Source organism: Rhinolophus sinicus, chromosome X (genome assembly GCF_036562045.2).
Source record: "Rhinolophus sinicus isolate RSC01 chromosome X, ASM3656204v1, whole genome shotgun sequence".
NCBI classification, from domain to species: domain Eukaryota; kingdom Metazoa; phylum Chordata; class Mammalia; order Chiroptera; family Rhinolophidae; genus Rhinolophus; species Rhinolophus sinicus.
In genome coordinates this window covers 85,785,707-85,805,763 of record NC_133768.1, presented here as the reverse complement: position 1 = coordinate 85,805,763, position 20,057 = coordinate 85,785,707, and the positions used below count along the sequence as shown (strand labels likewise).

General features: G+C 37.7%; 1 protein-coding gene across 6 annotated transcripts in view; it reads right to left on the bottom strand.

The window, feature by feature from the left end:
- The window catches only part of XIAP (X-linked inhibitor of apoptosis), a 63,877-nt gene that overhangs the window by 8,383 nt on the left and 35,437 nt on the right, over nt 1–20,057 (bottom strand). For 4 of the 6 annotated variants that reach the window (XM_074324103.1, XM_019718175.2, XM_019718180.2 and 1 more), the window contains 4 exons: nt 19,290–19,389; nt 18,183–18,261; nt 17,455–17,494; nt 2,757–2,957 (listed from right to left, as the gene is read on the bottom strand). In XM_074324103.1, coding sequence (XP_074180204.1) covers nt 2,757–2,957; nt 17,455–17,494; nt 18,183–18,261; nt 19,290–19,389 — 420 coding nt within the window. Of the gene's footprint in view, nt 1–2,756; nt 2,958–5,370; nt 5,450–17,454; nt 17,495–18,182; nt 18,262–19,289; nt 19,390–20,057 lie in introns of all 6 variants that reach the window. The other 2 variants (XR_012493492.1, XM_074324105.1) reach the window with 2 other exon arrangements.

Here is a 20,057-nt window from a genome sequence, read left to right as displayed (position 1 = left end):
TCGTAATACTTTACTCCAGCCCTAAGAGTAACTATTAGAGTCTACGTATTCCCTATGGCACCTTTCCCCTCTTCTAGGTCAAGTTTCTAGCACACGAGCAATAAAGACAGCAGCTAGAAAATTTTTGATGTTATCTGCTAATATTTTTACTACCTTATTTTACACCACTTCTAGAATAAATTGATGTTATTCATTTTACTATCAGAGCAGATCCATTCGGAAAGACAGACTGATGAGAAATGTGTATAGGTTATTCAATTTGTATGTTATGTATAGTAATATACACATAAGGTATGTTTGTAAGCAAACATACAAAGGACAGGGCTTTATATCATATTATGTAATTTTTAAAAAGAAAGAAAAAAGGAATACTGAATGGTACTATTTTTAGAAGACTTTACTGGGGCATTCTATGTCATACTGCCATTGGGACATAAGCTGGTATTGAATCTAGGATTTCTCAGTAAGCAATAATAACATTGTACCTTTTCTAAAAAATTCCACCTGCTCTACTTCAATAAGGCCTACCCGCTATTTTATATAGAATGAAAAGATTCTTAGCCCTAGTCTTTCCTCATCAGCCTTTGGGAAGAGAAACAGGTGGCAGCCCTAGCATGAGAAGATAGCCTGTACCAATTACCTGCCTCTCAATTTAGTGAGACTAAGGAGAGGTCAACTGATGAATTCCAACCCCTGCCCCTGAGAGCTGCCATTTGCTTAGACCCTCCTTCCCACACTGTTCTAGCTTATAGTCTCAATGATAATAAGAACCCCCATCAACTCCTGCTGGATAGAGAGCAGGCACCCACAATTCACTCTGTCCCTTCTATTCCTGTTCTATTCCAACTGCAACCCACTACATCCTTCTGTTGCAGACAACACCTTGAGGTATAAAAATTAATACCTTATTGTCAAACTTAATTAAGCTTGAGTTGTGGTTAACATGCAGGGAAAAATGACACAATTACCTGTGTGTATTTCAATTACAGTCGAAAGAAGACCAAGTAAATGGTTTATTTTACCATTACCAAGATAAGCGGAGCTATTATAGGTTTTAAACTAAATGCATCTTTAGGATACGAGTAGTAAGTTTTCTGCTGAATCTTTTGTTAACTGATGTAATTTTAAAAATCATTAATGCTATACTGTTTTATGACTTATGTAATTATCTGGATAATGTTTCAAAAGCATCTGAAGTAATTTAAAGATCACAAGGGTCTTTAATGTAAAAAAATAAGTAAACTTTCAGGTTCAGTTAGCACTACAAGAATTCTCATCTTTTAGGAGAGGTTGGCAAGAGCTTAGAGAACCATGATTATACTAAAATACTCAAAAATGTATTCAGTTTGACATCTTTTCCTTAACCTTCAATGTTGCTGACAAGCACTAGAGTAGCCGGCCTACTTAAAGGAAGAGCCTGTATTTTTTTAATCTTTTTTTTTTCCTAAAAGGAGTTGATGTACTTCTTCTCATCTACATCATTTAATACACTTTCTGTATGATTCACAGTATTAAGGTGCCATTCATTCAAGTTCTAGTCATGACTCTTATATGAAAAGATGCAGAACATTCTATATCCAAACAGTTTCAACTATAAAAACTTATTCTACACACTATGATAAAAGTTAGTTGCTGTTAATCACTAACAAATAACAACACTAAAAGTGTAGATAACTAACAACAACTAAAAGTGTAGATAATCACTGAAACGAATTCATGGATATGTCAGGGTTCACTATACAGTTCTCTCCACTTTTGAGTATGTTTGACATTTTTCATAATAAAAAGTTACAAACATGTTTATCCTAAGGGGGATATGAAAGGAGGGAAATGTTATTTATCTAAAATAGAGTATAAATTCACTTTTAAAATGAAAGGATCAGGGGATCTTACTTGGATCCTGATTAGAACAAATCAACTGTAGAAATATTTTAAGACAATGGGGAAAATTAACACCAACTGAATTTCAGGCAATATCATGGAATTACCTTTCATTTCATTAAGTGTGATAATAGTATGTGATGGACTAAATGCCTATGCCTTCCCCAAATTCTTATGTTGAAGCCCTAACATCCCACGTGATGGTACTTGGAGATGGGGCTTATGGGAGATAATTTGGTTTAGATGAGGTCACGAGGGTGGGACCCCATGGTGGGATCAGTGTCCTTACAATAAAGAAAAGGAGAATAAACCAGAGTGCTCTCTTTGTCGGTCATGTGAGGACACAGAGAGAAGGCAGTCATCTGCAAGCCTGGAAGAAGTCCTCACCAGGAACCAAATCTGCCTGAACCTAGATCTTGGATTTCCCAGCCTCCAAAACTGTGAGAATTAAATGTCTTTTGTTTAAGCCACCCTGTTTATGGTATACTATTATATCAGTAAGAGCAGACAGTGTTAAGGCTAGATTTTAAAAAGGCCTTATCTGTTAGATATTTATTGAAGTATTTATAGGTAAGTAAAATACAGAATGTATGGGATTTACTTTAAAATACTATAGCAAAAAAAGGGGGGGGAATTAAACAAGGCTGTAAAAGTGTAGATAATCACTGAAACTAATTCATGGATATGTCAGGGTTCACTATACTGCTCTCTCCACTTTTGAGTATGTTTGACATTTTTCATAATAAAAAGTTACAGACATGTTTATCCTAAGGGGGATATGAAAGAAGGGAAATGAATGGACCACAGACTCACAGGATACTATCCATAATGAACTGCTGTTAGGTGTCTCGTTTTTTAAAACCAGCCAGGCATACCTTTCTGCAATGAAGTCTGACTTGATTCATCTTGTGTATTGTCTTTCTGAGCATTCACTAGATCTGCAACCAGAACCTCGACTGATTTATAGTTGCTCCCAGATTTCTGAATTCTTTCCACCATTATTTTCTTAATGTCCCTGAATCTGAACCCCATTTGTACAGCTTCATGTACCATAGGATTTTCCAAGATGTTATCATCTGAAATGAAAATTGGTGAGGAAAAAGAACAAAGTTTAAACAAATTATTTTCATTAACGCAACCCAACACATAGTTAAAAAAAAATTAAGCAGCAAGCAAAAACCAAACAAAGCGAGCAATCAAAGCAGCTTTGAAAATATTTTGAAATATTTAAGCACTGAATGATCACTTTCAGAATGTTATAAGAATTGAAAATGCAGTACTTTATAGCACTGTGAAATGAGATTAGGTATTCTAACACTGACAAAACAGTGCAAGACATGAAGAGTTAAATACTTCAAAAAATTTGAACATTTTTAAAATTAGATGTACTCGATAGCAAGTAACCTAAGGTATTTTAAAAAATGGATGTCTTATGCTCTCAGAGACTTCAGTCAAGATGGCTGAGTTGGTAAACAATGTGCTTACCGCCTCCCATGATCACCTCAAACCTACAACTAAACTACAGAACAATAATCATTGAGAATCATCTGAAGTCTTGCAGAACACAAGTCCTATAACAAAGGATATATAGAAGAAGCCAACTGGAGACCGGTAGGAGAGGGCAGAGACACAGAACGGGCTGGTCTCACCCCAACATGTGGCATTTAAAAATTAGGAGGGATATCTCAGCTGTGGAGGTCCCCCTGAGGAGCGAGGGGTCCCAGTCTCATACCAGGCTCCCCAGCCCAGAGTTCCAGTGCCAGGAAGAGAAGTTTCCATAACTTCTGGCTGTGAAAACCAGTGCAGATTGTCTGTTTCTCTTAAGGGCCCCGTGTACTGACTTACTCACTGACAGACTCACTTGCTCTGAACTGCAGAACTGGAACAGCAGATCCAAAGGTGCCAGGGACATATGGAGAAGAACTGAATTATCTGGCTTCAGGGCAAGGGCTGGAGGAGCAGCTTTATCCCAGACAGAAGTGCTGGCAAAAACCACTTTTCCTTTCTTGAGCCCTCTCCTACCCAGTGTCCAGAGGAAGACAGGTGCCATATCTGAGTCTCCATCAACCTGGCTACCAATGTTCACCCTGCCCTGGTGATTTCCTGAGACTCCACCCCACCCAACATGCGGGCCCACCCAAACCACTTCCAGTGGCTTTTCCATGCAAACGGCTTGTCGTGGCCTGTATGGCTTAAATCTCTCAAAGGTTTGCAAACCCCAAATAAACAACATCTGGCCTCGATGTGCCCCGTACCTCTCACTAAGCAGCTCCAAGCCTGGCAGTAGCAGCAGCCACCCTCGTTTCGCAGCTTAGCCTCTCCCAGGCATCTCCAAGCCCAGCATAAGTGGCAACAATTTGCAGATCACTTTGTAGGTCATACCAAACAGGCAGGGCACAGGTAACTCACCTTGGCCTATACCAGAAAACCCCTCAAGAGGCACCAGAATCAAAACAACTAGTGGCCAGCTTCGCACAACAACAGAGAACCACCCAATCACCTCCACAATCAACACATCCAAACAGCAGACTCAAGAGGTACCAGAGTCCCATTAAAGTAAATCATGCTCCATAGGGTCAGACCCTGCATAATAGCCCCTCCACTGTATTCATAGCCAATCCTCACAACCAATAAGCCCCCCATTGACATGTAAACAGCAACTAAGGCTCAACTACGACAGAAAGGTACTCAAAACGCATAATAGGGAAACACCGAGAGCAACTGGCTCAGGTGACCAGCGAGACTCTGCTACTGTGCCCCACGAGACAACTACTACATAAGGCCACTGTACCAGGACCAGGAGACAACACAGCTCTACCTAATACACAGAAACAAACACAGGGAAGCAGGCAAAATGGGGAAACAAAGAAACATGTCCAAAATGGAAGATCACAACAAAGCTCCAGAAAAAGATCTAAAAAAAAATGGAGACAAGCTCTCTACCAAATGTAGAGTGCAAAACACTGGTTATAAGAATGCTCAATGATCTCAGTAAGAACTTCAACAAAGAGATAGGAAACATAAAAGTGGAGATAGAAAACATAAAAAAGAACCAGTCAGTAATGAAGACTATACTGGAAGGAATCAACAGCAGACTAGCTGAAGTAGAGGATTAAACCAGCGAATTGGAAGACAAGGTAGCAGAAAACATCCAGTAGGAATAACAAAAACAAAAACAAAAAAGAAGAAGGAAAATGAGGATAGTTTAAGGGACCTCTGGGACAACATCAAGCTTAACAATATTCACATCATAGGGGTACCAGGAGAAGAGAGTGCAACGGATTGAGAATGTATTTGAAGAAATGATGACTGAAAACTTCCCCAACCTAGTGAAGGAAACAGACATGCAAGTAACAAGTATAGGAAGCACACAGTCCAAAATAAGGTGAACCCAAAGACGCCAACACCAAAACACATCACAATTAAAATGCCAAAGTTTAAAGACAATGACAGAATCCTAAAAGCAGCAAGAGAAAAGCAGTTAGTTACCTACAAGGGAGCTCCCATAAGACTGTCAGTTGATTTCTCAACAGAAAATTTGCAGGCAAGGAGGGATGGGCATGAAATACTGAAAGTGATAGAAAGAACTTACAACCAAGATTACTCTACCCAGCAAAGCTATCATTTAGAATCAAAGGACAGATAAAGAGCTTCCCAGACAAGAAAAAGCCAAAGGAGGTTCATTGCGACCAAACCAGGATTACAAGAAATGTTAAAGGGACTTCTTTAAGAAGAAAAAAAAAAGATAAAAAATCTGAATAATAAAATGGCAATAACTACGTATCTATCAACAATTACTTAAAATGGAAATGAACTGAATGCTTGAATAAAAAGATGTAGGGATAGTATTCCATTGTGTATATATGCCACAACTTCTTTATCCATTCATCTATCGAAGGACATTTTGGTTGTTTCCAGATGAAATAGGACCATTTGAGACAACATGGATGGATCTTGAGATTATAATGCGAAGTGAAATAAGTCAGACAGAAAAAGTAGAGAATCATGAATTCACTGATATGTGGTATATAAACCAAAAACAACAAAAGAACAAGACAAATGATAAACAAAAACTCATAGACACAGACAATAGTTTCGTGGTTACCAGAGGGTAAGGGGGGAGGGGGATAGTAGATGATGGCAAAGGGGATCAAAAAGATGGTGATGGAAGGAAAACTGACTCTGGGTGTGAATACACAATGTGATTTATCGATGTAATACAGAACTGTATACCTGAAATCCATGTAACTTTACTAACAATTGTCACCCCAACAAACTTTAATTTTTAAAAAAAGACATAGGGAGGCTGAATGGATAAAGAAAACAACACCCTTACATATGCTGCTCACTTTAGAACGAAAGACACACACAGACTGAAAATAAAAGCATGGAAAAAGATATTCTATGCAAACAGAAGTGAAAATGAACTTGGGGTAACAATAATTATACCAGACAAAATAGACTACATAGCCTATTCAGTAAATGGTACTGGGAAAACTGGACATGCAAAAAAAAACACACACGAAACTACACTACCTTCTTACATCATTTGTTTTATTATTTTATGATTTCTTTAAAAGACTGCAATAGCAAAACATGTTCATCTAAAGAATTTCAAAAATGCAGACATCTATAAAGTAAACAGGAAAAGTAACCCTTTAAGGCTCAGCCTACAAACAGCACTCCCATCCCCATTCCCCAGGGCTAACTCCAATGCTACCAGAATTTTTGTTTTTTGGCAAATGTAAGTATAAACCAATTTTTAAAATTTTACAAAATATCACCCCACACCTGTTTATCATTAATAAATCAACAAACAAGAAGTACTGGTGAGGATGTGGAAAAAAGGGAACCCTCACGCACTGTTGTTGACATTGCAAATTGGTGTAGCCACTTTGGAAAACAGAATGAAAGGTCCTTAAAAAATTGAAAACAGAATTACCTTAATACCCAGCAATACCACTTCTGGACACTAGTTCGAAAAGATATATGCATGTCTATGTTCACTGCGGCATCATTTACAATAGCCAAAATATGGAAGCAACCTAAGTGCCCATCAATAGATGACTGGATAAAGAAGATTTGGCACATATAGACAACGGAATACTACTCGGCCATAAGAAAAGATGAAATACTCCTATTTGCAATAACATGGATGGATCTAGAGGGTATTATTCTAAGTGAAATAAGTCAGAGAAAGACAAATACCATATGATTTCACTTACATGTGGAGTATAAAGAACAGAATAAATGACCAAAAAACAGAAACAGATTCATAAATACAGAGAACAAACAGATGGTTGCCAGATGGGAGGAGGGTTAGGAGGCTGGGTGAAAAAACTGAAGATATTAAGAAATACTAATTGAATAGAATTGAGAACCCAGAAATAAACCCACATAAGTACGGACAGATAATTTTTGACAAAGAAGCAAAAAACATACAATGGAGAAAAGAAAGCCTCTTCAGTAAATGGTACTGGGAGAATTAGGAAAGCCACGTGCAAAAGAATGAAACTAGGCTGCTATCTGTCACCAAATACCAAAATTAACTCAAAATGGATCAAAGACCTAAACATAATAAACTACATAGAAGAAAACATAGGTACTAAACTTATGGACCTTGGGTTCAAAGAGCACTTTATGAATTTGACTTCAAAGGCAAGGGAAGTAAAAGCTAAAACAAATCAACGGGACTTTATCAAACTAAAAAGCTTCTGCACAGCAAAAGAAACCATTGACAAAATAAAAATCAACCAAATGGGAGAAGATTTTTGCAAACAACACCTTCTGTAAGGGACTAATATCCAAAATGCATAAGGAGCTCATACAACTCAACAACAAAAAAAACGAACAATCCAATTAAAAAATTGGCAGAGAACCTGAATAGACATTTCTTCAAAGAAGACATACAAATGGTCAATAGACATATGAAAAAATGCTCAACGTCACTAATCATCAGAGAAATGCAAATAAAAACCACAATGAGCTATCACCTCACACCAGTTAGAATGGCTACCATCAACAAGACAAATAGCAAGTGATGGAGAGGCTGAGGAGAAAAAGGAACACTCATACACTGTTGGTGGGAATGCAGATTGGTGCAGCTGCTATAGAAGGTAGTGTGGAGGTTCCTCAAAAAATTACGAATAGAATTACCATATGACCCAGCAATCCCTCTCCTGGGTAGTTACCCAGAATATCTGAAAACATTTATCCGTAAAGATGTATGTGCTCCAATGTTTACTGCAGCTTTATTTACAGTGGCCAAGACATAGAAATAACCAAAGGGTCCTTCGATAGATGACTGGATAAAGAAGTTGTGATATATACACACAATGGAATACTATTCTGCCAGTAAGAAAAGATGAAATAGTACCATTTGCGACAACAGGGGTGGATCTTGAGATTATTATGCTGAGCGAAATAAGTCAGACAGAAAAGTCAAGAACCATATGATTTCAGTGATATGTGGGATATAAAACTGAAAACAACAGAAGAACAAGACAAATGAATGAAGAAACAAAAACTCATAGACACAGACAATAGTTTAGTGCTTACCAGAGGGTAAGGAGATAGTAGATGAGGGTAAAAATGATTAAATATATGGTGATGAAAAGAGAACTGACTCTGGGTGCGAACCACACAATGTGACATATATAGATGATGTATTACAGAATTGTACACCTGAAATCTATGTAACTTTACTAACAATTGTCACCCCAATGAACATTAACTAAAAAAAATACCAATTGGTAGTTACAAAAGAGTCACGCAGATATAAATTACAGCATAGGAGATATAGTCATTAATGTTGTAATAACTATGTCTGATGCCTGGTAGGTTCTAGACTTATTGGGGGGAATCATTTCATAAATTATATACATGTCTGACTTCCATGCTATCCACCTGAAACTAATATAAAATAATACTGTATGTCAACTGTAATTGGAAGAAAACAATCTATGTGTTTACTGAGTCACTGGCAATTATTTTAAAAAATCATGGGAAATATGGGCAAGTCCCAGTCTGTGACATTGAATGTATTAATTTGCTCTCTCTCCGACTTAGTTTCTATAGCTGAGGGGGTGGACTAGATGAGGTAATAAAGCAAATAGAAACTCATTTTAATGATACTCAAAGTAGGAATACAGGTTGTGTAAGGAGCTGCTGAAGAGCAGACTTAAACCCTCTGATTTACCAATTCCACTCTTGGGTATTAAAAATGAGTGCATATGTCCACCAAAGACATAAACAAGAATATTCATAGCAGCATTATTCATAACAGCCGCAAACTTAAAACAACTCAAATGTGCATCATCAGGTGAATGGCTAAGTACATTGTGTGGTACATTCAAACACTACATAGCAATAGAGAAGAACGAACTACTGTCACAGGCAATATGGATGAATCCCATAGATATGATGAGTAAAACATCATCATAATCATGAACCAGAGACAAGAGTACATACCGTACATATAGAGTACATTTATAAGATGTTCAAATCTAATCTATGGTAATACAAGTCAGAACATAACTTGAGGGTGGATATTGATTGGGAAAGGGCCTGAAGGAGTTTTCTGGGGTGGTGGAAATGTTCTATACCTTGATCCTGGGGTATGGTTGTTTGTGTTTGTGTGTTTTTGTGTGTGTGTGTGTGTGAATGTGTGTGTGTTAAAATTCATAAAGTTGAGTACTTAAGGTTAGTGCACTTCACTGTATGTATATTATACCTCAACGTTTTTAAAAAGAGGAGGTTGTAAATGGAGACATGTAGGGATTTGATTGTAAAAAACACTATATGGTAAATAACAAAAGATATTTTCTAAGCAGGAAAGTAACTTAATATTTGCGTTTGATAAAAATTCTGTTAAGAGGATATAATGCAGATAAAAGACCAGAATGGAGACTACGACAAGTCTGGATGAGTAATAAAGGCAGGAACAAGAGCAGAACCAGTGGGTTTTAGACAATACTAAAGAGGTGTAATTCATTAGACTTGGTGACTAATCAAATGTAGAAGGATGAAGAAAAGCAAAAAGCTTAAACTGGCCCAAATTACCAGACAAATTTTGTGAACTGTGGTACTATTAACCAACATGGGCAGAATAGACCAGGACTGGATTCAATCTGAGTGGTTTTTAGAGATGCTGAAAGTGAGGTGCTTTTCAGATTTCAAGGTGGATATGTCCAGAGGTCAGCTGGACATCACTCTTTCCTAGTTCTACTATCTCCGACTTTTTTCCAATTTGTTTTGCTGGCTCCTTTTGGCTACCTGATTAGACATTGGTGGTTTCTTTAGATTCCCTCATTGACTTTTTTTTTCATCCGATCTCTCGGGACACTTTCCGTACTCCCACAATTTTACCCTCATTTATATGAGATCCAGGTTTTAATATCCACTTAATCGGATATCCTGCAGGTATCTGAAAGCTCAACTTGCTGAAAACCAAAAGCAAGGACAACTGGATAGCCACATAAAATTAAATAGACCACTATCTCACACTACAAAAACTAACTCAAAATGGATCAAAGACCTGACTTTAAGAGCTATGAGCTGTGATAAAAAATACAGTGAATGCTGCTGTCAAGTGCCATCCAAGGAAAAGGCAGGGATCTTCAATATGGGAAGCGTTGCGGAGAACCTCTTTAACAGTGTGTGACAAGTTTCAACTTGTTCGGGGCAGTCAGTCAGGTGTGAGCTATGGTGGAGAGAAGGTGTGTTTTAAAGTGTACCGTAAATCATGGATCATGAACAATGCATTCACATGAAATGGGCAAATGGTTTAATCCTCCATCATGAACAATGCTGTATGTCACACATTACTTCTGGTACTGCAATTTCTGTCAAATAAAAATAATACAGTGTGTGCTCATCCACCTTATTCACAGGATCTGGCACTGTGCAACTTCTGGCTCTTTCCCAAAGTCAAAATGACCATGAAAGGTAAACATTTTGAATCGATTCAGGACATCAAGGCAGCCACAATAGCACAATGAAAGACACTCATGATAGAGGACTTCCAGAACTGCTTCCGAAAGTGGCAAGAATGATGGGATAAGCATGTTCGAAGGGAGGAGGCGTATTTTGAGGGGGATTAATGGCAATGTGTCTTTTACTGTAATATATTTTTTTTAAATTTAAACTTCACTGTATTGTTTGATCACACCTTGTAAAACTATAAAACTCTTAGAAGAAAACATAGGCGACCTTGGATTAGGCAATAGTTTCTTAGATATAAAACCAAATGCATAAGGGACCAAAAACATAGATAAATCGAACTTCATCAAAAACAGCAATTTATATGCTTCAAAGGACACCAACAAGAAAGTGAAAAGACAACCCACAAAATGGGAAAAAATATTTGTAAATCATGTATCTGAGAAGGAACAGGTATATGAAAAGAACTAGAATATATAAAGAACTCTTATAAATCAATAATAAAAAGACAGCCTAACTAAAAAATAAGCAAAGGAGATTTCTGGTCAACATGGTGCAGTACATAAACACTGTGCTTACCTCCTTTCACAACCACATTAAAATTACAACTAAACTACTGAACAACCATCACTGAGAATCACCAGAAGTCTAGCTGAACAGAAGCCCTATAACTAAGGACACAGAGAAGACGACACCTCAAAACCAGTAGGGGGGCAGAGATGCAGAATGAGCAGGTCCCACACCCGTGTCTGACCATTAAAAATCAGGAGGGAGGGCCGGACTGGTGGCTCAGGGGATTGGAGCTCCGTGCTCCTAATGCTGAGGGCTGCCGGTTCGATTCCCATATGGGCCAGTGGGCTCTCAACCACAGGGTTCCCAGTTCGACTCCTTGACTCCGGCAAGGGATGGTCTCCGCCCCCTGCAACTAAGATTGAACACGGCACCTTGAGCTAAGCTGCTGCTGAGCTCCCAGATGGCTCAGTTGGTTGGAGCCCGTCCTCTCAACCACAGGGTTCCCAGTTCGACTCCTTGACTCCGGCAAGGGATGGTCTCCGCCCCCTGCAACTAAGATTGAACACGGCACCTTGAGCTAAGCTGCTGCTGAGCTCCCAGATGGCTCAGTTGGTTGGAGCCCGTCCTCTCAACCACAAGGTTTCCGGTTCGACTCCCGCAGGGGATGGTGCGCTGAGCTCCCTGCAACTAACAACAGCAACTGGACCTGGAGCTGAGCTGCACCCTCCACAGCTACGATTGAAAGGACGACTTGACTTGGAAAAAATCCTGGAAGTACATACTGTTCCCCAATAAAGCCCTGTTCCCCTTCCCCCATACAATCTTTAAAAAAAATCAGGAGGGACATCTCAGCTGTGGAGGTCCCTCCACCCCCAAAGGAGTGAGGGGTCCCAGTCCCACACTAGACTCCCTAGCCTATGGCTTTAGAGCCAAGGAGAGAAGTCTTCATAACTTCTGGTTGTGAAAACCAGAAGAGATTTTGGCTGAGTGACAGGAGGGCAGCTGCACTCCCAGGCGTTCCTTTAAGAGGGCCCGCACATGGACTCCCTCGCCTCACTTCAGCACTGGGGCAGCAACTTGAAAGGTGCCAGGGACATATGGGGGAGAAATTGAATTGTTTGTCTTCAGGGCAAGGGCTGGAGGGGCAGCATTCTCCTGCATGGAGGAGCTGGTGGAAGCCACTGCTTCTTTTTCGAGCCCTCCCCTCTCCCAGCATACAGACTGCCACTATATCTGAGTTTCCATCAACCTGGCTAACACTATTCATTTGCCCTGCACTGCTGATTCTGAGACCCTGCCCCACCCAACTTTCAGACACACCCAAACTTCTTCCAGTGGCTTTTTCATAAAAACAACCTGTCCTGGCTCATGCTGCAGGATTTCCAAAAATCTCTCAAAGATTTGCAAAAGCCAAAACAGCAGCAACTGGCTTCAACATGTTCCGTAGCTCTGGCTGAGCAGCACTAATTCCAGCACTAGTGACAGCCAGCCTTGGTTTGCAGCTTGGACTCTTGAGACACCTCCAAGCCCAGTGCGGGAAGCGGCCATCTGAGAATTGCTTTGTGGCTTATAAGCCAGGCAGGGCACAGGCTGCGGCTGAACTTGGCCTGCATGGGTCCCTCCCAGGAGGTCCCGAGGCTGTCATGCCCAGTGGCCAGCTTTGGACCAAGCCAGAGCATCATCTGGCTGCCTCCAAGGACAACACTCCCAAAGGGAAGACTAGGCAGGCACCAGATCCCTGCTAAAGTGAATCCTACTCTGTAGGGTGAGCCTCTGCACAACACCTCCTTCACTGTAGTCACAGCCAGTCCTCACAACCAATCAGCCCGAGGGTCAATCCCATCCACTGATGTGCCAACAGCATCCAAGGCTGCACACAACCCACACAAAGAACACACATGGAGCACCAGGCTTTGGTGTCCAGGGAGACTGTGCCACTGGGTCTCACAGGATACCTACTACATAAGGCCACTCTACTAAGACCAGGAGACACAGAAGCCCCACCTAATACGTGGAAGAAACACAGGAAGGCAGCCAAAATGGGGAGACAAAGAAACATGTCCCAAATAAAAGAACAGACCAAAGCTCCAGAAAAAAGAACTAAACAAAACGGAGACAAGCAATCTACCAGTTGCAGAGTTCAAAACACTGGTTATAAAGATGCTCAATGATCTCAGGGAAAACATCAATAAAGAGATAGAAAATATAAACATCACCAGTCAGAAATAAAGACTACAATAACTTAAATGAAGACTACATTAGAGGGAATCAACAGATCAGATGAAGCAGAGGACTGAATCAGCAATTTAGAAGACAGGGTAGCAGAAAACACCCAATCAGAAAAGAAAAAAAAAAGGACAGTTTAAGGGGTCTCTGGGTCAATATTAAGTGTGTCAACATTCACATCTTAGGGGTACCAGAAGGAAAAAAGACAGAGCAAGGAATTAAAAACCTGTTTGAAGAAATAATGTTGCAAAACTTCCCTAACCTGGCGATTGAAATAGACATACAGGCCCAGGAAGCGCAGAGTCCCAAACAAGATGAACCCAAAGAGGTCCACACCAAGACACATTGGAATTAAAATGCTAAAGGTTAAAGACAAAGAAAGAATCTTCAAAGCAGCAAGAGAATAGCAGTTAATTATCTACAAGGGAGCTTCCATAAGACTATCCGCTAATTTTTCAACAGAAAATTTGCAGGCCAGAAGGGATTGGCACAAAATACTGAAAGTGATGAAAAGCAAGGACCTACAACCAAGATTACCCTACCCAGCAAACCTATCACTTAGAATCTAAAGACAGATAAAGAGCTTCCCAGACAAGAAAAAGCTAAAGGAGTTCATTACCACCAAACCACTATTACAAGAAATGTTAGAAGGACTTCTGTACGAAGGACAAGAAAAAAAAAATCTAAACTATGAATAATAAAATGGCAATATATCTATCAACAACTACTTTCAATGTAATTGGATTAAATGCTCCAATCGAAAGACAGATAAGGGTAAATGAACAGATAAGAAAAAAAGACCCATACATGTGTTGTGTACAAGAGACTCACATCAGATTGAAAGACACACAGAGGCTAAAAGTAAAGTGATGGAAAAAGATATTTCATGAAAACGAAAAGAAAGAAACAACTGGCGTAGCAACAGTTATACCACACAAAACAGACTTTAAAACAAAGGAGACAAAGAAGGACTTCTGGATATTTATCTGAAGAAACTCAAAATGCCACTTTGAGGGGACGTGTGCATCCATGTATTTATTGCAGCATTATTTACAATAGCCAAGATATTGGCAACCTGGGTATCCCTGAATAAATGAATGGATGAAGAGGTGGTACATATACAGAATGGAATATTAGTAAGCCATAAAAAAGAATGCAATCTTGCCATCTGTAACAACATGGATGGACTTAGAGGGTATTGTGTAAGTCAGACAGAGAAAGACATATGTCATATGATTTCACTTATAAGTGGAATCTAAAGAACAACATAAACAAACAAACAAATAGAAACAAACTAACAGATATAGAGACCATTTTGATAGTTACCAGATGAAAGGGGGTTTGGCGATAGTCGAAAAAAGGGAAGAGATTAAGAAGTACAAATTGGTTTTTATACAGTAGTCAAGGGGATGTAGGGTATAGCAATAAGAAATACAGTCCATAATATTGTAAGAACTCTGTATGTATGGTGCCAGATCGGTACTAAATTTATCAGGGTGATAGATAGGAGTGGGGCTGGGGGCCAGGGTGAAAAAGGTGAAGGGATTAAGAAATACAAATTGGTAATTACAAAATAGTTATAGGGATGTATAGTAAAGCACAAGGAATATAATCAATAATAAGGTAATAACTATATACAGTGCCAAGTGGTTACTAGTCAGGGGGATCACTTCTTAAATTATTTAAATGTTTAACCACATGCTGTACACTTGAAATTAATATAATACCGAATGTGAACTGTAATTGAAAAATTAAAAGAGGGGGAAAGGTGAAAGAGAGTAAGAGGTTAAAATATCTAGGTATGAAACAGTCTGTCATGGGGATGTAATATACAGCTTAGGAAATATAGTCAATAATAGTGTGATAGCATAATATGGTATCAGATGCTTCTGGACTTATTATAGTGATCACTTCTTTTGGTATATAAATGTTGGCTAACTATGGTGTACAGCTGAACCTAATATAATATTGTATGCTAGCTATAGAATTGTACACCTGAAATCTATGTAATTTTACTAACAAATGTCACCCCAATAAATTTAATAAAATAAAATTTTTAAAAAAATCTTTTTAAAATGAGCAAAGAGGATGGACATTTTTCCAAGGAAGACATACAAATGGCCAATGAGCACATGAAAAGGTGCCCAATATCATTAGCCATCAGGGAAATACAAGTCAAACCCAAAATGAGATACCACTTCACACCCACTAGGATGGCTGTAATAAAAAGACAGACAATAGCAAGTGTTAACAAGGATGTGGAGAAACAAACTGGAACCCTCATATACTGCTGGTGGGAATGTAAAATGGTGCAGCCACTTTGGAAAACTGTCTGGTAGTTTGTCAAAGGTTAAACATAGTTACCATGTGACACAGCAAGTCTATCCCTAAATATATGCCGAAGAGAATTAAAAACATGTGTCCACACAAAAATTCATACATAAATATTCATAGCAGCCATCAGCATCATTCATAATAGCTAAAAAGTGGAAACAACCTAAATGTCTCTACCAAATGATAAATGGATAAATAAGGTGTGGTATTATCCATACAAAGGAATGGTTTTCCACCTTAAAAAAGAAATATTCATATATGAATACTACAACATGGATGAACTTTGAGACCCCATATTTTGATTCCATTTAATGTGCAATGTCCATAAAGACAGAGTAAATTAGTGGCTGTCTGAGGCAGCAATGGGGAGTGACTGCTAATTGGTATGGGCTTCGTTTGGGGTTATGATAATGTTCTGCAATGAAATAGTAGTGATAGCTGCATAACCTTGTGAATATACTAAAAACCACTAAAGTACACACTTCATAAGGATGAAAATTTTGTTAAATGAATTATATCACAATTTAAAAACAGTAATCCTAAACCAGATCAAGGGTCTCATTAGTCATAAAAAGAATAGTATGCATTGTAAGGATGATTACTATCAAGAAATGTTATAAAATCTTTGTTTCTGGATAATTTCAAAAAAATAGGTTGGAATAAATGATTTCTTAAACTGTATAATTTATGCCCATTACAAAACCCATATCAACCAATACAAAGTAGCTCTCCTTCTCAAGCATATTTATAAAAATATATACTACAGTATTCTCTTGCCTTGCAATCCTTAAGACACTAAATAGATGAAGCTATGAGCATAGGGAATCAGTAGACATATTCCAAATTAAGCTTTTTACTATTTTTTAAAGATGAGGCCTAAGTTGAGAATGAGATCTGCAGTGTGATGTAGGATTCAGAAGACCTTGTTTACAGTCCTAGTTCCATTAATGATTTGTAATGTAACTGTGGGCAGATCACTTAACCTCTCTGACTGTTTCTTCACCTGAAAAGTGTCGATGTCTACTCATATGGATGAGTAAATCTGTGATAAAAACATCTACCTCTCTGTGACACAATAGGAGGTAAATAAACCTAACCGAACCCCTCTGTGACAAAGCTAGGGAAGGCAGAAAGGTGGCATGGAATAAAGAAGCAGGCAGGTTAGAGCTGATCATGGTGATGGCACATTAGTAGAGCACTAGATTCATGATCTGGGCTAACTAAAGGAACCCCAGCAACAAAAATACACCTAATTGTTCAGTGCTTTTAACAGAAGAGATGAAGGACATCTTATAGTTGCTCCTCCCTAACTATGAAAAACTTTCCCACAGTTAGTTGTATATATTCGAACATCCGTATGAATCTTTTGAATATATAAATATCCGACTAAAATTTATTGGCACTTCATTAATTCTTAAATTTATAGAAATCTCATCTCAAATAAATATACCTTGGTTAACCTGAACGGGTATGTATGTTTACCTTGCTACCCTCTAAATAACAAGTATAATAAATTGGCCATGAAATTAAAAATATATTTATTATAATAAGCATATTTACCAATTATTTTAGTTAGTGGTGTTTTTTCAGCAGTTCTTCCCTAAAATAGAAATATGAATTATAAGTTAGAATTCTTTTTGGTAGAGTGCAATTATCTAAATTTGAAAAGTTACATTAATCATGAATTTATAAGTTGGCTTTATTCCAATTCAACATATGAATATTCACAAGAGGCATAGTCTGATGAAGCTAGAAGGAAGTTAAAATATCATCTAACCCAATCCATTCACTTCGCAGGCAAGATACTGCTCTGTGGGGGTGGGGATTGATTGAGGCAATACAGTTCATGGCAGAACCATAATGGCAACTCTCATCTCCTGTTCTCATCCAGGGCTCTTTCCACATGGTATTGATGCCTTGGCCACCCCAGGTGACATTATCATTTAGAAACATTTTTGAGATTTCAAATACTGTCTGTGAAAAGTTTAAAACTATTTGTGAGTACAAAACACATTATGCAAGTCAAATTTCAGAAGGCTGAGGGATTAAATTAGTTTAATCTTCAAGCTTATTTTTGCCTACAATAATATTTAAATCAATTCATCCTAATCCCCTTTTCACAAATTTTCTTCAGGTTAAGAATAACATGCACTCTTCAAGATATCCCCTTTAAAGCTCAGCATACATATTAATTCAATATACTATACTATGAATTTTACACGAAGAAATCATTGTAAAACAAATTATATTAGTATCTGAAAGTATATACTCTACAGTATTTAACTTACCATAGACTCCTCAAGTGAATGGGTTAAATGAATATTGTTTATATACTCCTGTCCCTTCTCTTCTAACAGATACTTACACCTAAACAAGAAGGTTAAACTTTAGTAGCTGAAAAATTAGTAAAGTATAAGTAGATATAATCTCCATCATCTTAATTTCATTAACTTGCTTTTCAGTATTTCTAAGGAGCCACAAAATAAAATGTTACTCAATTCCCTAACCAACTATCATTTTAAGGTTAAAAAATACGCTCCCTTTGTTATGCTATTTATGCTAATGTTAGAAGAGCAAAAAATATCAACTTGAGAACTTTCAACTTTTAAGCAAGTTATTAAATTAGCACTTTATCATTTTTTAAAAGTTTTAAACAGTTAATCTTAACAAGTTTTATTTAGAGTATTAACCAATTATACATTTAAAAGGAATTCCTTAGGCTTTCAACCTTTCTTTTTAAGGCTTTTTAAGGTTAAGATTTATTTTCAAATGATTGCTCTAAAGTTTTAACTTGTACTATTTTGTAAGCCAAAAATTCGCTTCACTTCTATATCTGTGTACTTTGTTTTAAAGAGGCAAAATGGCAAAAAGACATTTAGAATACATCATCATCATTCTAAGATGCCACTGCTTGTAAGCATGATTATTTTATGTACCATCGCTGCCAATTAAATTATGACCTACCACCAGATGTGTCCTGATTTCAGAGATCTGAAAATGTGAACAATTGTGTGTCTTAGAATCAGTGAGATACAATAATATTTGCTGGGGGTGTGATGGGTTCTTAAGGAATCTCCTTGGCAATGTGGGCTCTTTTGTGCACATTGTGAAGGAGCCAACTTCCAACAACAAAAGTATACATTTCTAATTTGGCATTTAGAAATGGAATCATCATGTCATAGATATAACATATAAGCAATGAACGTTTTCATCACCAGAGAAGGCTTAGATGTTTTTTTGTTTTACCTGTAAAACAGGTGATCCATTTTTATAAACCTCGTGTAAATTTCAAGCCATGGTGAAGGAAAAAATAGTTGAGGTGAAAAGTTATTCAAGTCTTCCCACTGCATACTGTCTAATTTCCCTGTGACTGAATGAACATTTAAATACCTTACCCTGGATACCACTTAGCATGTTGTTCCCAAGGGTCTTCACTGGGCTTCCAATCAGTTAGTCCTCCTCCACAGTGAAAGCACTTTACTTTATCACCTTCACCTAAGAAGACACACAAGTAAAAATACATGTATGTGTGCAATTAGAAGCTTACACACAAATACCCTTTTTAATACCATGAAATCAAGCATTTCTAAATTACATAAAAATCTCATAGCTTAAAAGACATTCAAATTTACATCTAAGTAATAGATATGATCATTTGAGGAGAAAATACACACTAAATTCACTGATTCAATATGAGGTGTTTTACAGAAGACAGAAATAAAATCGCCCAATTTTTATGTGGAAAATTACAATTGTTATGTTCTTTTTAACATATGTAACTTAGAGCCACCAATACTATACTTTTTCAAATTGTGAAACAAAGTTCAGCATAATGCAATTAAAAAAGTTAAGTTTCTCTAAGGTTACAGCTACAGGACACTAAACAAATCTTCAAGATTTGCTATATGATACTATGTAAATAAAATATAGAAATAACTGATATTTTGTATTTCGGCACCTTTCAATCCTAAAGTAAATGGATCAGATACATAATTTTTCTGAATATCCCTTGAAGCCATCACAGTAATGGCTCTTCCTGACATGTCTACAGCAGTCCATTTGAAAAGTGCTCATTTGAAGCAGTAAGGTATCACACAGGGCAGCTTTCAAATATATACTCTGTACAAAAAAAGGAGGATATCAATTTTAATATCAATTTTACT